Below are 16,801 nucleotides of genomic sequence, written 5' to 3' on the forward strand. Positions count from 1 at the left end.
TCCTGAAGATGGTTATCGTGTCCCTCCAAGGCTCTTCTCCAGGCTAAGCATTCCCTGTTCCTTCAACCGATGATTTATGACCTTGTCTGGAGGCGCAGGACAGACCCTCTGGCAAAGGGATCTTTAAGATTTCTCAAGGGGGCAGCTGGGTGGCTCAGTGGATGGAGAGCCAGGTTTAGAGATAGGAGTTCCTGAATTCTAGTCTGGCCTCAGACACTTCCTAGCTGGGTGACCCTGGACAAGTCACTTAGCCACCCCCATTGCCTAGCCCTTACCGCTCTTCTGCCTTGGAACCAATACACACTATTCATTCTAAAAGGTAAGGGCTTAAAAAAAAAAAAGAAAGTTCACGCCCCTCCCTTCGCCCCAACAACGTAGGAGTGACTTGTTCCTTATCCCAGTGTGGCTCAACAGTGTTCCTAACTGACCCCCACCCAGGTGTTTCTCTGCTGGAGCGGCTCCTGAATCACAACCCTCTGTACCAGAAGGGCCCCGAGGGCTATAATCCCCGCCTGGTCACCAAGTTATTGCGCAATTACAGGTATCCCCTCCCAGATGCTCCCCCTCTCTTCTCGTCCTCCCCAAGTCCCCTCCTTCCCCCCCAGCCTCTTCCTCTTGGCTAACTCTCCTTCCACATTGTGACGTTCTTGCACTTACAAATCCCAAGCAGGAGCTCCTTTGGTCCTCCACAGCTTGGTGAGATTTGAGAGCAGCCACCGTCTTCTCCATGTAACAAATGGAGAAAGAGACCCAGTAATGAGGTTGGGCCACTCGCTTATGGAGGAGGTCGAGAATGCCCGCCTCCCGGCTGCTCTCTAGCCCAGCTAGTATTTTTTCCATTCCAAACATCCATCCTCCTGGCCCAGACATGGGAACTGCTCTGGAAGGTCCCCCTGCCCTGGGCTAGTGAACAGTGTCAGGAGGGGAGGGAGGGAGGATGGCCAGGGGAATGGATTTGATGTGACCATCCCACAGGCCGTGTGGGGCATCTGGGATAGGCTGTAAAAATGGAAAACAAGCATCCCTACCCTTATGGTCTAATGGCGCACTAGGTCATGGTCACTGCTAAGTGAACGTGAGCTGGCGTGTGATGGCCAGTGGAGAGCTTGCTTTTAGGGGACGTCACGGAAGCCATGAATGGCGACTGAGTCGAGCCTTCCAGAGTGAAGGCGAGGGAGGAGTGTGTTCTAGGCCCAGGAACAGACCTGACAAAGGAAGGCTGGCCAAGGCATGGCTGGTGCTGAGGCTGAAAGGGGACGGTAGAGGGGTGGCTAGGTTGCTGGGTGGATGGAGAGAGGGACCTAGAGATGGAAGGTTCTGGCTTCTCATCTGGCCTCAGGCACTTCCTAGCTGGGCAGGTCACTCATGGCCTAGCCCTAACCCTCTTCTGCCCTGGAACCCATACATAGTATGCATGCCAAAACAGGAGGTACTGCTTTACATTAAAGCCAAGGGAAAAAAGGAGGGTGGAGCCAGACTGCACAAGGCTTTAAAGGCTCGGTGCTGAAGCTTGTTTTCTAGGAGATGGGCTGTTGGGAGCCACAGAGGGTTTTTGAGCAGGGATTTGGGGTGCTGTGATCAGACCTGTGCATTTAGGAGTTCATTAAGAGTCTGACCCCGTGTCTGATCTACCCCTCCCCAATCCCCCTCCAGGTCTCACCCTCACATCTTATTCGTCCCTAACAACCGGTACTATGAGGGGGAACTCCTGGCCCACGCAGATCCGATGGACAGCGAACGATACTGTCACTGGGAGGAGCTCCCTCACAAGGTTGGGGGGGGGCAGGGCACATCTGCTGTCTTTGGGTGGGAGTGAGGAGGGAGCCTTTGTTATCCTGGGGGAGAGGAGGGCCTTGGAATCTCCTGGGGAGTAAACTTGTCCTTACCAATTCAGATCTGCACCTTCTTTCCAAGTTAGCCTGAGCAAGTTATCTGGTTGGACATTTCCAGGGACCTTTATTGGATCTATGGCAGGCCTTGAACTTGGGTCTTCCTGACATCAAGACACTTAGAGGGGCAGCTGGGTGGCTCAGTGGATAGAGAGCCAGGTCTGGAGACAGCAGGTCCTGGATTCCAATCTGGCCTCAGATACTTCTTAGCTATGTGACCTTGGGCAAGTCACTTGACTTAGATTGCCTAACCCTTACCGTTCTGCCTTGGAACCAATATGCAGTATTGATTCCTTTCTAAGAAGGAAGCTAAGCTTTTTTTTTACACTTATAAAAGTGGAGGGAAGGAATTTCTCCCCATCCCAGTTTTAGGAGGCTGCACAGGCCTATCAAGACTTTCTGTAGCGTTTACCACTCTTCCCCAGAAAGGGGTGGCTGGAAGGGAATCAAATAAAAAGTGTGTGGGGCCTTGGAGCACCTCTTTAGCCCTGACTAGTGTGAGGGTCTTTCCTGCCCCGTTCAGACAGCTTGGAGGAGGGGGGCGGGTGGGATGGCCTCTTCTTAATGTGTTCTTGTGTTTGGCCCCAGGGACAGGGAGAGAAGGAGGACCAGTTGGGGCTGACCACTCTTCCATATACTCCTTCCCTCAGGGCTTCCCAATCATCTTTCATGGTGTGATGGGCAAGGATGACCGTGAAGGAAATAGCCCATCTTTCTTCAACTCAGAGGAGGCAGCTACAGTCGTTTTCTACCTGAAGAAACTTCTGACCCCACTCCCTAAGAAAGGCCAAGGCCGGCTGAGCCCCCAGAATGTGGGAGTTATCTCCCCCTACAGGAAACAGGTGAGCCCTGGAACCCCAGCAGGGTGAAATCGGGACGACCCGTCCTCAGGACGCCATTTTCTCCAAAGGTGCCCATAGCAAGGAGCGGTTCTGCCATGGTGGTGGTTGACTTCCTAAGAGCCCAATAGAAGGAGAAGGCGCCACCTTAGAGCTGGAAGGGATCTTACGGAATCTTCTAAGCCTCTCAGCCCGAGCATCTGCTTTTCTCGTTGTAGGTGGAGAAAATCTACCAGTGTATAACCAAGCTGGATAAAGATCTCAAGAGCCTGGACAACATCAAAGATTTGAAGGTGCCTTTCTGCTCGCTCTCTTCCTGGAGGCCCCCGGGGTTCCCTACCATTTCTGCCCTGCCCCTCGCCTCAACCTCTCTGACACAGTGTGGGGCCTTCCCATTGGGCCGCCCCCCAATCTCTCCTTCCTTCGCTGGTAGGTGGGCTCTGTGGAAGAGTTCCAAGGCCAAGAGCGGAGTGTTCTTCTTGTGTCCACCGTCCGCAGCAGTCAGAGTTTTGTCCAGATGGATTCCGATTTTAATCTGGGCTTTCTCCGAAACCCCAAGGTCAGACAGGGAGGGGAACGGAGATGCGCTGAATTCTTGGGGGGGTGGGGAGAGCGTGCGGCCCTGCTCCGCACCCCCAACCTCCTTCTCCCTTCCTTGTCGCAGAGATTCAATGTGGCGGTGACCCGAGCCAAGGCGCTCCTTATTATCGTGGGGAATCCTTTGCTTCTCTACCAGGATCCTGAATGGAACACGTGAGGGATATGGAGTGCCTAACTTGAGAGAGCAGCTCACAGGCTCTCTGGTCCCCTCCATGCTGGGGCCTCTCAGAATTCCCTAGGCCTGGTGGGGGAGAGGAAGGTGACAGGAGGGGGCTCATGGGAGGAGAGCGGGCAGAGGACGGGAGCCTGGAGCTCTGCGGGTGTCTCCCAGCACGCACACACAGACAGACAGACAGACACACACACCCCCCTCTCTTAACCTAGGAGCTCCATTTCACTATGCCAGGACCAGGGATGGATGCCCATTTCCCCTCCCTCTCACCTCCCCCAGGTTTCTGAGGTTCTGTAAAGAAAACGGGGGCTACACCGGGTGCCCCTTCCCCGACCTGGAACCGGAGCAGATGCTGACCCAGCAGCTGAGCAGCCTGAGCCTGGGCTCCCCTACCTCAGGTAAGGCAGCCCCAGCCCCCATGGCGCCCCCCCAGACCAGCCTGCCCGCCCACCGCCTTGCCTCCTCTTTCTAGAGCCTCCCCCTCACCACCGGGCCCCCCTGGCCAGTGGCCTTCAGGAGCAAGTGGAGCCCCCCTGGAGGAATGAGCTTTAAGGAGCCCCTCACCTAGCCCAGCCTGGAAGAGCCATCGGGGCAGGAGAGCAGGGAGAGAGAAGGGGGACGTTTACAAAGCCGCCATTGCCGCCCTCTCCTCCCTGCTGGAGGTGCCGGCTGCAGGGGCACCAGAAGAGGACTCTGCAAACAATAAAATGTGTTCTAAGCCACGACCTCTGGGCCTCACAGTCCGCCTCCCCGACAGCTTCCTGCTGGGCCAGGCTGGGGTGAAGGATGGGGCGGGCCCGGGAGGGGGCCGGCAGAGGGCCACCGACTGTCCCCCCCCAGCCCTGGAGCTGAGGAGGAAGCTGAGTGGGATGTGGGAGGTGGGAGGTGGACGGGAAGCCACCCACGCAGAGGCTAATTTTAGCCCAGCCGAGGCCACTCCCCTCCTCCCCTCCATCCCGCCTTCTCGGGCCCTCGGCCAAGGCTGACCTCATTGAGGGCCCAGCCTGGGGAAAAGGGGCGTGCGTGGGGCGACCCTGAACCTCAGCAGCCTCTCCTGGGGTGGGGGGCTGAGGGGGGATGGGGACGGGGAGGCCACAGAGCAAATGGGAGAGTCCCCACAGACTTTTATTGTGTCTTCATCAATGAGAAATAACCCTCAGCTGGGCCTGAAGTGGGGAGGGGGAGAAGCCCCCCTTCCTGGGAGGCCCCAGAGCTAGTTACATAAAAAATGCTGGTGGGTGAGCCCTGGGTGGGAGAAGCCCCCCGCCCCTCCCCTCCCCCCTCCCCTGCTCCGTGTGCAGAAGCCTCCCCGTGTCCTGGCACAGGGGAGGGGGGGCCATCTAAGCTCTAGCGCCCAGGAGGGGCCCCCCAGAGGATCCAGAGCAGGGGGGCACGATCAGAACACGCAGCCTCGGGCAGGAAGGGTCCAAGAACTAGCCACACGGAGTCCGGCTGTCAGAGCAGAGGGCAGCCCCGGCGCCGCTTGTTCTTTCGGACCTGCAGGCCGGCGCGTGTGGCCATCTCAAACACTTCTCGCACCCCCTCCTTGGTCTTGGCAGAGCACTCCAGGTAGCCAAAGGCGCTGATCCGATTGGCCATGTCCCGGCCCTCCTCTGACCTCACGGGCTCCTGGAGAAAGGGTGGAAGGTCAGGAGGGAAGCTGGGGCTTCCCCAGGGTGGCCTCCTACTAGGAAACAGGCCCAGAGCGAGGCCTCCCTCTAGCTGGGACAGGGTCAAGGAGGAGACCTTGTGTGCCCCCCCCATGGCAGTGCCCAGCCCCACCTGCTTCATCTTGGCCAGCTCCCTGCGCGTGTGCTCGTCCTGCCTCAGGTCCTTCTTGTTGCCCACCAGGATGATGGGCACGTTGGGGCAGAAGTGCTTGACTTCTGGCGTCCACTTCTCGGGGATGTTCTCTGCAAAGACCGCCCGCCCCCAGCCCGGCCCATCAGCACAGGCACCTGGCCTGACCCGCTACGAACAGCACGTTGATTTGTGCCGTCTGTGAGCTGAGCAGAGGGGGGAAGGCACAAGGCCCCCCCAATCTCCCAGAGGCCCCCCAAACCCCCAGACCGCGAAGGGGAGGCCCTCCAGGGGCCTTGTTCTTGGGCAGGGCTGTCAGGGAATCTCCCATGGCCCACCCCACCCCCATGCCTCACCAAGGCTGTCTGGGCTGTCAATGGAGAAGCACATGAGGATGACATCAGTGTCGGGGTAAGAGAGCGGCCGGAGTCGGTCATAGTCTTCCTGCCCGGCTGTGTCCCATAAGGCCAGCTCCACCTTAAGGACAGGCACAAGTCAGTGGCCCTTGCCCTGGGCACCCCAGAGGAACATGGGTTGGGAGCTGGCAGGAAACTAATCAGCTCTTAACCCCCTACCACCGGGCTGAGGTTCCCTCAGGAGAAGCCTTAGGGACGCTGCTGGATGGTCTCTGCTTCCAGGTCTACTTGGCATTTGTACCCACTCCCAGAAGAGCGCCAATAGGGGAGGGAATGAAGGACATCCGGGATGGCTGGGGAGGTGGGTCCTCACACTGGGTTTTCTCTTGAGGAGGGCAACCAAAACAAAACAAAAAATGGCGGAGCTCTGTGAAGGAGGCGCTTCCCCAAGTCACCTGCTTGCCATCCACTTCGATGTCAGCAATGTAGTTCTCAAAGACGGTGGGGACGTAGACCTCGGGGAACTGGTCCTTGCTGAAGACGATGAGGAGGCAGGTTTTCCCACAGGCACCATCCCCCACGATCACCAGCTTCTTCCGAATCGCAGCCATGGCTGGAGCCGCGAAAGATGAGAGATGAGACAGGGGTCAGTGGGGACCGATGGATGAACTTAGCAAGGCGAGATCAGATCGAGCCCAAAGCATTTCCTTGAACCCACAAAAACAGGTACACAGAGGCAGATCCCTGCTGGGATGGTTCTACAAGGGTGGCTTAGCTCCCAGTTTCAGATACCAAAATGGGCCTGGAGGTAAGCCCCGCCAGCCCTGCCAGCCAGGGTCACTCCCAGGGCTTCAGGGGTCAGAAATTGGCCTTTCCCCGAGGCCCAGGGAGATAAGATCTGTGGTAGCTCTGGGAAGGAAGAGTAGAAAAACCAGGGAACCCCCAGGCTGAGGACAGTAGCAACAGGCACAGATCTTCCTCTCCCCCCTTACTCCCCCAGCAGGGAAGCACACAAAAGAGGCTCAGTCCTGGCAATACCCTCATCTCTGGTGCCCGGGCAGCTTGCCCACCCCTCCCCCAAGGGCTGGCAGTTCCACTAGGTCACTCAGCCCCAGGAGGGGGACAATAGCCACACTGTAGGGCAGTCACACATAGCATCTCTGGCTGAAAAGAATTCACAGGAGAATAGCCTTCTCCAGATCAGGGCTACTCCCTGGAACAGCCATTTTCTGGCTCCTCTTCCCAAGGCCCCCAACCAAATTCGGCTCCCTCCCAGGCCCTGCCCAGTCCCTCCAACACCCCTCCCAGTGACTCAGGCAAAGAGAGTCAGCTTCCTTTCCCCAGCACACATGTCCCAAACAACTCATCACACCTTCCCATGTCCCTCCCCCTCTACCAGGAAGGAAGAATCTCTCTCCTCTCTCCCTGGGGAAAAGGGGCCAACCCAGCCACCTTAAGCCCCAGATCTCTTTCTGCCTTGGGGAAGAGGGCAGCTCTGGAAACCTGATGAACCTGGTGTGCTGGGGGAAAGGGGAGGCAAAGGGGAGGGGGAAAGGAAGGGATGGAAATCTAGCCAGTCCCACTGACCGAACAAAGTCCCACTCTGGACAGCCAGGGTGTAGAGCCTCCCTTTCTCTAAGAAACCTATAATTAGAGTAAAGGAGATTTCCACCAGAATAGAAATAACATGCACTAGGGTTAACCTGTTTGAAAGTTTTAGGTAGGATGGGGGAGGGGGGAAGGGGAGGAAGAAGGGAGCTACAAGTCAGGATGAAAACGCATCTGATTCAATAAGGGTCCACAAGGAGGTGGCAAAAGGGGTGTAGTGGAAAGCAGGATGGTCCAAAAAAAAGCCAAAACAAAACAAAAAAAAAGACCTGGGTTCAAATCCCATTTCTCCTATTTGTTGACAGTTTTTCATCTGGGCTCTAGTTTCTTGGTGTCTTAAGTTGAGAGCTGAAGTTTCTCTAAGATCCCACTCAGCTCTTAATAAGTGCAGAATCATGACTACACCCACCAAGCACCACAAGGATTCCTTTAGGATGAAAAGGGGAGAAGGTAAAAAGGGACCTTGATGACCCTTCCTCCAGCTATAGTCTCAGGATTTCCTCTACAAACTGTCTTCAAAATTCAACAAACACGGGAAAAATCAGCTGGCCTGGAGACCCACTCCACTACTCTCACCACCAAGGGGCAGCACTAGCCTTGGGGAAAGCCCCACCAAGTGAAAAACAACTGCTAGTCATCAAGGGGTCACTGCATTGCCTTACCCCAGTTTCCAGAGCAGACTGGAGGGGAGAGTCAGTTAGAATATGGCCAGGGCTTCTGTGTTTTGAGATAGTGAAGAGGAATTGTGCCCAAAGGCAGGAACATGGTGGATGTCATCTAAGCTGTGGCTGAGTAGGAGGGGAGTGGTGCTGTGATAAGCATCAGTTTTCTCCATCTTCTGGTTCCAATTCAATCCCATCAATTTACAGGTGAGGAAACTGAGGCTCAGGGAGGTAAAGTGGAAAAAAAAACCTGTCACACTAGTAGGGAGGACTGGGACCTAGGATTGGCTGACCAGGGTGCTCTGAGGGCTAGGGACAACAGCTGCCCCCTTAACTCTACACCTGAGGCCTTAAGTAGGCTTCCACCTACTCTTTTTCTGCCCCCCATTTTTCTTGTCACTGGAGCCCCCCCTTTGGTTGGAGGGGCTGGAGACTGGGCCTTCTCTGCCTGGCCTGTGAGAAGGCACACCTGGATTCACCAACACCCTATTCCAAAGAAGGTGCTTGTGTTTCCAGGGTGACATGTCCTGCCCTGAACTCCACAGTTCCACCCTAGCAGAAGAAAATCTCTGTGTTTTAGCAAGACATAGTCCTCAACTATAAACCCATTTGGAGACTTTGGATATCGGAAAGAACAGGGGTGGGGGGGAAATCGGGGAGGTGGGGCCAAAAGTTCTCTCCCTCCATCCTTGTCCTAGGACAGAGGGGTTCTTGCTTATGTTAATTTGGAAAGGGAGAGAAAATTATTCTTATCCTCTAACTGAACTTTAGCATTTTCTTCTTTTCTGGAGGGTAGGCAACAAACCAGCAAACTATAAAGGTTTCATCAAGTGCTTGGGGGTGGGGGGGAGAGGTTTGACAAAAAAGGGTCAGGGGTGGTGGGAAGGTTTTGGGTGGGGACAGAAGGGAGGAGAAAGCCTGCTAGGTCTTTTCTTACCCCACCACCCCCAAGCCTGACCAGGAGGGGTGGAGGGGCATAGCATCAGGATTCCTTAAAACAGAATCGACCCTCTTCAACACATTCAGATCTCTCTCACTCACATATTTTTATACTCCATTTAGGATGGGGTTACATCAGATTAGGTTTAATTATTATTAATTAGAATTAGGATTCTCTCATTTTTATATTCATCAGGAGTGGGGTTACATTAGGATTAAAATGACAATTAGAATCAGGTTCTCTCTCGGTCCCTCTCTAGTGTTTCATTAGGGGTGGGGGGGCATTGCATTAAGATTCCCTAAGGCAGAAATCCACCCATAACTAATACATACACACACGCACACACACACTCACAGAAGCACTAGCTCCAAAGGACCACCTCGAGCCTGGCCAGGAGCCAGACTCCCCCTCCCCTCCCCCACCTCAGGGAAGGGGACTGCACTCCGCTGCCCCGTTCTCTCTAAATGAGCACCACGCAGGGGTTCGCAGGCCGCTCTCCAATCCGAGAGCCAGGACGCCGGGCTCTGGCTCCCCGTAACCTAGGGCCACCCAAGTGCTCAGCCAGGAGGAGGAAGGGCTTCGGGAAACCGACGGGGCGGGGGGGAGGGGAAAGAGTCAGGGGTCCGGAAAGAGGGGAGAAGGAGAAGGAGATGCTTCCTCTTTCCCCCGGCTCAGCCTCTCATCCCAGCGAAGCCCACCTCGGGGAGCGGCATCCACTGGGCAGGGCAAACAGGACCCTTCCCCCAGCCAGAGAGGGAATCGGCCCCGGGCCAAAGCCGAGGCTCCCTCGCTCTCTACCTGGCCATCGAGGAGCACAGGCCAGAGAAGGAGGGGGAAGCTACCGGGCTGCCCCCCGCCCCCATCCCCAGGACAAGTTGGCCGGGTCCCCAGCCCCTTTCCCGGGTACCTCGGGCTCCGCTTCGCGCTGCGCAGTCGCTATGCGAGGAGAGACTGACTGACCCGGGGTGGGGGCCGCCTCGCCCTCCTTCAGCGCCGCCTCGGGGAGGGGGCGGGCCGGGGAGGTGGGGGGCGGGGAAAGGACGGGGAAGAGGTTGAGCTTGGGCCGGGGCCGGGAGGGACACGCCCCTCTCCCCGGCGCTGGCGTCCACCAGCCTAAGTCCCAAGTCTGGGTCCCCGGGGCTGGCTTTACTCAGGCTTGTCCGCGCTTATGAGGCAGAGGGATGGGGGCGCGGCGGGAGGGCCCAGGAAAAAAGGGGTAGACCGAGAGATACCCAGTCTTCGGGGCCAGGACGTTGCCCCAGGGCACAGACTTCGGGTGGCTAAGGAAAAAGTTGGGAGAAGCTCTGGGCGGGGTAGGGTCCGGAAGCGGCCGAGGCTGCCCTCCCGCGGCCAATTCAGCCAGCGCTCCGGGGTCCCCACCTGGGTTTAGGCCGGGGCTGGAGAAAGCCTCGAAAGGAAGGCGGCGGGAGGCGGCTGGAGAGGGGCGGCAAGGGGGAGGCAGACCTCCTAAGTCACTCCTCAGAATCGCCTTCCTCGCAGTCCCCATTCCCTCCCGCTTTCCCCTTCAAAGTAGAGACACGCGCGGTTTGGGGTCAGTTTAGTTTATTTACACACCGTCCGGGGTGCAAGAGAACCAGCGGACAAGTAGTCATTAAAGACTATTACTGAACCACTTGGAAGGTCTAGGATGGGGAAGAGCAGCGGGATTATGAAGAAGCTGAGGAGGGGGTGGGTGACTAGGCCCCCTTTAAGTATAGCTGCCAGGCCCCCCTAGTGGGATGACGAAGACAGAAATATCATCGCCTGAGCCCATTTTGTTGTTGGGGAGCCGCCAGCCCTGCTCCCTGGAGATGCCCCTTGCCCCCAGGACCAGGGCTTGGGCCAGTGCAGTGTACCTGCCAGGAACACACATGTACTCAGGTTACCTTCATGTAATAATAAAAGTAAGAGTCATAATGATGGTAGTCACTTACATTTGTATCATCTTTGTTTCTAAAGGGCTTTGCCATTCACTATCTCACAAAAGCTTGATTTTAAACTATTATTTATAGATTCATAGCATTGAGACCCCCAAAGAATCTAAGAGATTGTAGTCTAACCTCTGTATTTTATGGATGAGGACACTAGCTTTTAGGAGAAAGTCCTGGCTTAGAGAATTCAAGTGACTTACCCAAGGTCTCAGGAACAATGGTACAGCAGGGGTGTGTGTTATCCCCATTTCACAAATGAAGAGGCAGGCTAACCTAAAGTGTGTTAGGTGGCTTGGTCTAGGTCACCTAGCTAATGAGTGACCAAGTGGTAAATTGAAACCAGATATTCTGGTGCCAAGTTCAGTGCTTGAGAAACACAGGCATGCAGGGAGACCCATAGAGCTGGGTTTTCCTCTTTTGTCCCTTTTCTGTCCAACCTTACCTGCTGGGGTCATTGGGCTCATAGCTGGACAGTACTTTGTCCACAGTGGCAGCCACATCTTTGTCACTGCTGACATCCCATAATCCATCTGTGCCCAGGATTAACACATCATCTGGGCAGTGTTCATATTGAGTCAGGTCATACACCTGTACCTGGAGACAGAGGATGGGGTAGGGAAGCAAATTAGGTGGATCAGATAGATGATCACTGCGGGGGAGTCAGGAGGGAAAGACAGGAGGCTAGAGAGGGATGGAAATTGTGTAAAACTTGAAAAGAGGGCCTTGATAAAACTTTCTAGTTAAGTAATGGGATACAAGATTTGAGAACCAAGGGGAGAAGAGTGTTAGGGGCTCAAAAAAAATCAAGATGTCCATGGTGAGTGGGAGGACTGGTACAACTCACCTCAGGGAAACAGGAGAGGAAAGGTTTGACAGGCAGAGTAGAACTGCACACTTTAAGATTATGGTCACCCAAGGCCCGGGTCACTCCAATAGTGGCCATAACCCGAGCCTGAAAGAAATGGGTATGAATTTAAATCCTCCTCACCACCTAGGTTTTCTGGACCATTGTTTACACTCGTGGAATTTCTAGCTCTATAAAAGTTTTTATGCCTCCCTCACCCCCCCTTGTCCCTTCTTCCTTCCCTCCCCCATCTCCTTCTCTCCCTTCACCTCCTACCTACCACATATTCTTCCCCATGGGACTTTACCTTTTTGCCTTCTCCACAAACCAGGGGACACCTGAGATCTTCCAGTTCAATCTTTTTATAGGCCCTGAGGAAGGGGAAGAAGGGAAAGTATTGTTCAGACATCAAGCTACTTCATCCCTCTAAGTACAGGCCACCATGATTCTCATTTAATTTCCCTGGGAAAGGAGCATTTATCCCCACAACCAACCTCCAGTGGCTGCCTAGGACAGTGAGGTACCTGGGTATACCAAGGGAAGGGCCTCCCCAGTGATGGGGAGATGAATGGACCAAGCAATAACCAGCAGAAAGGAAGTGTTACCAGCCAGTCATGCTCTGGTCCCGATACAGCATTCGTTGACCTAGCTCTTTAGGCTGGACTCTTCGGGGGAACTCAAGGTGGGTGAATTCATTGCCCAACAGCTCTGGCTTCAGGAAGCCCTGATGGATTGGAGCAGGGGTTGGTGAAGAATAGGTAGCACCCAAGGAAACTGGGGGATCAGGAGGGTCCTGGGATTGGGTCACATCACCCCTCCCCGCTCTTGCACATAATTTATCAGTACATTTTTGCATAGCAGTGTGTGACTCCCTCACAGTGACTAAAAAAAATGCCCCTTCTCATCCATCCAGATGATCTTCCCTCTTATCTTAACTATAAATGCAGAATATGACATTTAAATGGCCTAGTTTTCTGTCTATCAGATAATCAATCTTAGACTCTCCTCAGCCCAGAGGGTAGCTATTCAGTATAGCAGAAGAGACTAAGGCAAAGTCTTTGTGTGAAGTAAAAAGCATGGTAGCCCTGGGAAAATTCAGGTCCAGGAGAGGTACCAGGGGAAGAGTGAGGGTTGAGTCTCACCAGGAGTTGCAGTCTCTGTCTTTCTGTCTCAGGGGTAAACTCCCGAGACATTGGAATGATGTCCCCATTTCGGACAATGATAGCCCTGGGAGGAAGGAAAGGAATGCGGAACTAACTTCGAGATCAAACCAATCTCTAAGGCTCTGGCCGGACCTTCCCAGCTCACTTTAAAAAAGTACCAAAGACACTAGATCTATTGTTCAACTCAGGCCCTCCCCAGACCCTCTTCCAATGATTTTTCTCCCAATTGTGCTGTCCCTAAATGCCACTTCTTTGCATTCTCTGACTTTCCTTATCAGCTGTGCCTTCTTTATGCCTGTAGTTTCTTTGTTCTCATAGCCACAGCCCTTTAGTCCTCTAGTAAGCTCCCTGAAATCAGATTCCTCTCCATTCCCCTTGTCCCATCATACCTGCTGTCTCCAGCATTGGCCACATACATCTTCCCTAATAGGTAGACCACGACCAGGGCACAGCAACCCCCTACTACATACTGGCTCCTCTGCTCCCGTGCCATGTGGGCATCCTGCCAATAAGGGAAGGATGGAAGGAGTATGAAGGCATAGAATTGGAGCTAGAGAAGCTCATCTCAACCCCAGGGAAAAAAATTGTGACCCATGTTTGTCCCTGTCCCCAGTTCAACCCAACTATATTGTTGGCATTGACAGACTCAAGGAGGTACAATGCTGGGGAATGGAGGGCTCAGGGAAGAGTTCTATTTGGGGAAGAGTCAGAGATGGATGGATCCACAGAAACCTCTTCCTCTTCCTTTCCTCAATTCTCTTGAAAGTTGAGCTCATCACATCCCCACAGAGATTCTTTGGACCCCTCTCTTTTGGGTATAGGGGAAAGTCAGTTTGATCCCTTCCACAAGCATCTGCCTCCTGGCTTAGGTCATAACTACCTCATGAGTGCTAAAGTTTCTCCCTCCCACCTAGATACTCCACTTGCCTCTTACCATGAACTGGAAGGCATTCTCAATGGCCCCCACCACGAGGCTCTCATGGGTCACCTCTTTCTGCAATGGCCAGCATGGCTGGGGCCCACCAGGGCATGGGGAATCCAAGGAGACAGAGGCCCGAGTAGTGGATGGAAGGCAGAGAGGGGGTGGAGCAGGGTCCTGCAGGATCTCCACTAGGCCCTGAAGTTGCTCCCGAATATGCCGATGAAGGAGTCTAGAGGCCATCTCTGCTGCTCCACCCCCTGCATGCCCATCAAACAGGCCCCAGTAATGGAAGTAGAGACCCTGGTGGCTCTGAAGAGGAATGAAGATGTGTAGGAGATACGTAACAATAACTTCTAGAGGATCAAATCAGGCCAATAAAGGACGGGATCAGAGAAAAGCATCAATGTCAGTCTGGACAGGTCAAAAATTAGGGGTCAGAAATCTGAGGCCAGATAGAATCAAGGCCAAAGGCCAAACCAGTAACCAGCTCACTAACTAACAAATGTTGCAGCACTCATTGTAAGTGAGATGATGTAAACTAAAAACAAAAGATTTTTAAAAGGGGGGGCTCAAGGACAACTGTATGATTTTTTAAAAATCCAAATTAAAACAGATTTAAAAAAATGAAAAGCTAAAGATTAGAAAGTCAAAGCTGGGCAGCTGGCTAATTAAGGTTAGGGCCAAGATGAGGAAACAAGTCTTGGAAGTGATTTCAGATTTTGGAATGGTAGAAAAGTCAGGAGCATGAGAAACTCACCTGGTCCTTGATGGATTTCTCTGGCCCACCCATCCTGGCCTGTCTGCCTTCCACATAAACCACCTCACAGCTTGCCTGGTCCTCATTATGCCGACTCTTGCCTGCATTAATGACCCTGCCAGGCCAGATTGACCACATCAGGCTGGACGTATTGCCAGAGACCCAGAATAACACCCCTCCCCCCATCATCTTCAGCCTGCCAGCCAAGTGCTGAAAGGTCAGAACTGGCCTGGGATACAGGCCAGTGACAGGCACAAGGTTTGGAAGAAAGGGGAATATGCTCAGAGTTTGGGTGGGGGTCCTACTCACCCATCTAATAGAAGTTCCATTCACTACCTCTCTTCATACCTTATCTTGACAAGGGATAGAGCCCCTTCAGTGAGAAGTATTATAATGGGGGTGGGAGATGACAGGGGAAGGGACAGGATTACTTCTTCAGGCCCTGGGGTGGGGTGGAGAATCAAACCATCTCTGAGCTGTTTCTTCCTCCCCTTCACTACAAATCCTAAAATGGGACAGGGACCGTCTCTGGTACTTTGTAAAATGGGGAAGTGCAAAGACTAAGGGAAAGAGGAATCATGCTCGGGGAGGGGAAGATACCCCCTTGGGGTATACCCACAGTGCACAGCCCATTCTACCAGGGAAAGATTGTGCAGGGAGTGTGTGTGGGTATGGGGAGGGGGGAGCAGATTATGTCACTACTCCTTCTTCCCCTCCACCTGCTCCATCTCACCTCAAGCTTTTGCTTTCCGGGCAGAGACATTAAAAATGCATCCCAGGCTGGGAACCCGCCCGGATCCAGACTCTCGAGGTCGCAGAGCTGGGCTCGGCCCTTGGCTTGGCTCTGTTGCCCCGAAGGAGCTATCCAGCTCCCCCTCTCCACCTGCCCCTAGCACCTCGCCCCTCCTCAAGGGAGCAGAACCGAAGCTTCGCGTCCCAGGCTATTTCTGGATGTGGAGGGGGAGGGGAATGGCTGGTCCTGAGGCCAGGAGTCAGCGCAAGGTGCTCCCCAGCTGCAGCCTCGTTCCACTCTTAACAGACCTTCCCCTCCCTTTTTTTTTCTTCCCCACTTTCACTTATCCATTAACTGCCAACCGGGGAGCCAAGAAGCGACCGACTCTTACCACGGGTTTTCCAGCCTCGCCCGCTGCCTCCCGGCTCCAGGATGGTGGGGCAGGATCCAAGGAAAGAGTGAGGGGCGTGGGAGGGTCCCTGAGTGGGGAGTCTTTTGGGGACACTGGCCTCAAGCCGAGATTTCTGGAGTTAAGGCATCCCAAAGAGAGACTGGGGTCCGTGGGGCGGGGAGGGAAAGTGAATCCTAGGATTTCAGGGCAAAATTGGAGGGTAAAAGGGAGTATTTTGGGGTCCGGGCTCCCAAAGATGCCATTTTGGAATGGGGTGGGGTGGGTGGGGGGGCTCACTCGGCATAGCCTGTACTCCAGGGCAGGCGACGGCCCGTGTCTGGGGGACTCTGCACGACCCGGCCAGCTTGGTCTTCGGCTCGCCGCACTCCCTCAGGGCTGAGCTGCAAGAAGGTCGGTCGGGAGAAACTCCCCCGGTTCTCCACAGCGCCCCCAGGTGCCTTCGATCCGCTGTCAGGCCTCACCGGAGGGCTCCGGGGTGTGCCTTGGGGAGCAGTGGAGTCGGGCGACGCTAGGGTAGGACACTCACGCGTCCCAGACCCCGGAGAGCCCCGGGAGCTGACCAGGTGCGCCACAGCAGAGCGTACTCGGTTTAGCATGCTGCTGCCCTTGGCCCCACCCCCGGCCTTGGCCCCGCCCCAAGAAAGCCCCACCCCTTTGAGGGTGCTGAGAGGGAGGGGCTGACACCAGCCTTTCTGGTCCGGGATGGGGATGAGCTTTAAACTAAGCTTTAAACTAACCATAGTTCCAACTATGGCTTCCACTTCTCCCGGGCCAGCTGGGGAACAGCATTACCGCCAGCGTCACCTCGCCCTGAGTTCTGCATCCTCCCTTGCCTCAGTTTCCCTTCACTGGCTTGGGAAGGAAATGGGTCATCTGTCTGTAGGAGGTGTCTTGGCCAGGTTTCCTGGTACTAAGCCAGACTTCAACCAGAAGTCCCTTTCTGAGGAGCTAGACACCAATGGACAAAGGAGAGGAAGCCAGGACGCTTTTTCATAGCGTTCTCTGAGAATAAGCTCCACCTGCCTATTAGGCTTGGAGGGGGACCTTCCTGCAGGCAGAGAGCTGAACCAGATTACCTCAGTGTCTTAACTAGGTGGCTGCCCTGAGGAAGTAAGTGTCAGCAACGTCTGGGCAAGAGGCTGCCTGGTGACCTGGTGTGACAACACCTCTGAC

The 16,801-nt window shown here is 54.6% G+C and overlaps 3 protein-coding genes across 4 annotated transcripts in view; 1 reads left to right on the forward strand and 2 right to left on the reverse strand.

Annotated features, from left to right (window-relative positions):
- The window catches only part of MOV10 (Mov10 RISC complex RNA helicase), a 32,807-nt gene extending 28,582 nt beyond the window's left edge, over positions 1 to 4,225 (forward strand). Inside the window, exons 15-22 of the mRNA XM_044672347.1 lie at positions 439 to 541; positions 1,654 to 1,771; positions 2,540 to 2,731; positions 2,947 to 3,021; positions 3,162 to 3,287; positions 3,393 to 3,481; positions 3,780 to 3,898; positions 3,973 to 4,225. Coding sequence (XP_044528282.1) covers positions 439 to 541; positions 1,654 to 1,771; positions 2,540 to 2,731; positions 2,947 to 3,021; positions 3,162 to 3,287; positions 3,393 to 3,481; positions 3,780 to 3,898; positions 3,973 to 4,052 — 902 coding nt within the window. The 3' untranslated portion in view covers positions 4,053 to 4,225. The remainder of the gene's footprint in view (positions 1 to 438; positions 542 to 1,653; positions 1,772 to 2,539; positions 2,732 to 2,946; positions 3,022 to 3,161; positions 3,288 to 3,392; positions 3,482 to 3,779; positions 3,899 to 3,972) is intronic.
- A 379-nt stretch (positions 4,226 to 4,604) lies between these two features.
- On the reverse strand, positions 4,605 to 9,856 carry RHOC (ras homolog family member C). The gene is made up of 5 exons (XM_044672348.1): positions 9,774 to 9,856; positions 6,112 to 6,269; positions 5,657 to 5,777; positions 5,283 to 5,413; positions 4,605 to 5,129 (listed from the first exon to the last, which is right to left on the reverse strand). The coding sequence occupies exons 2-5, from the start codon at positions 6,265 to 6,267 to the stop codon at positions 4,956 to 4,958; spliced, it is 582 nt and encodes a 193-aa protein (XP_044528283.1). The 5' UTR covers positions 6,268 to 6,269; positions 9,774 to 9,856; the 3' UTR covers positions 4,605 to 4,955.
- A 556-nt stretch (positions 9,857 to 10,412) lies between these two features.
- Positions 10,413 to 16,224, reverse strand: PPM1J (protein phosphatase, Mg2+/Mn2+ dependent 1J). Of its 2 annotated transcripts, none has more exons than XM_044675978.1 (10): positions 15,905 to 16,224; positions 14,484 to 14,598; positions 13,739 to 14,026; positions 13,194 to 13,306; positions 12,784 to 12,868; positions 12,247 to 12,365; positions 11,949 to 12,012; positions 11,642 to 11,749; positions 11,240 to 11,391; positions 10,413 to 10,722 (listed from the first exon to the last, which is right to left on the reverse strand). In XM_044675978.1, the coding sequence occupies exons 1-10, from the start codon at positions 16,222 to 16,224 to the stop codon at positions 10,575 to 10,577; spliced, it is 1,512 nt and encodes a 503-aa protein (XP_044531913.1). In that variant the 3' UTR covers positions 10,413 to 10,574. The 2 variants fall into 2 exon arrangements, with proteins under 2 accessions (XP_044531913.1, XP_044531914.1); XM_044675979.1 differs by having other exon boundaries at positions 13,739 to 14,035; positions 15,608 to 15,991.
- Between the last annotated feature and the right edge of the window lie 577 nt (positions 16,225 to 16,801).

Source organism: Gracilinanus agilis, chromosome 4, assembly GCF_016433145.1.
Source record: "Gracilinanus agilis isolate LMUSP501 chromosome 4, AgileGrace, whole genome shotgun sequence".
Taxonomy (NCBI): domain Eukaryota; kingdom Metazoa; phylum Chordata; class Mammalia; order Didelphimorphia; family Didelphidae; genus Gracilinanus; species Gracilinanus agilis.

Bases quoted from the DNA above. Each gene is read 5' to 3' on its own strand.
- RHOC (XM_044672348.1), bottom strand. From the start codon at position 6,267: ATGGCTGCGATTCGGAAGAAGCTGGTGATCGTGGGGGATGGTGCCTGT. The intron at 5,778-6,111 runs GTGACTTGGGGA...CCTGTCCTTAAG, and splicing joins TCGAAGTGGATGGCAAGCAG to GTGGAGCTGGCCTTATGGGA. The intron at 5,414-5,656 runs GTGAGGCATGGG...CGGTCTTTGCAG, and splicing joins TGACAGCCCAGACAGCCTTG to AGAACATCCCCGAGAAGTGG.
- PPM1J (XM_044675978.1), bottom strand. From the start codon at position 16,224: ATGCTAAACCGAGTACGCTCTGCTGTGGCGCACCTGGTCAGCTCCCGG. The intron at 14,599-15,904 runs GTGAGCCCCCCC...CTGGCCTGGCAG, and splicing joins TGGAGTACAGGCTATGCCGA to GGTCATTAATGCAGGCAAGA. The intron at 13,307-13,738 runs GTAAGAGGCAAG...CCTTATTGGCAG, and splicing joins AGAATGCCTTCCAGTTCATG to GATGCCCACATGGCACGGGA.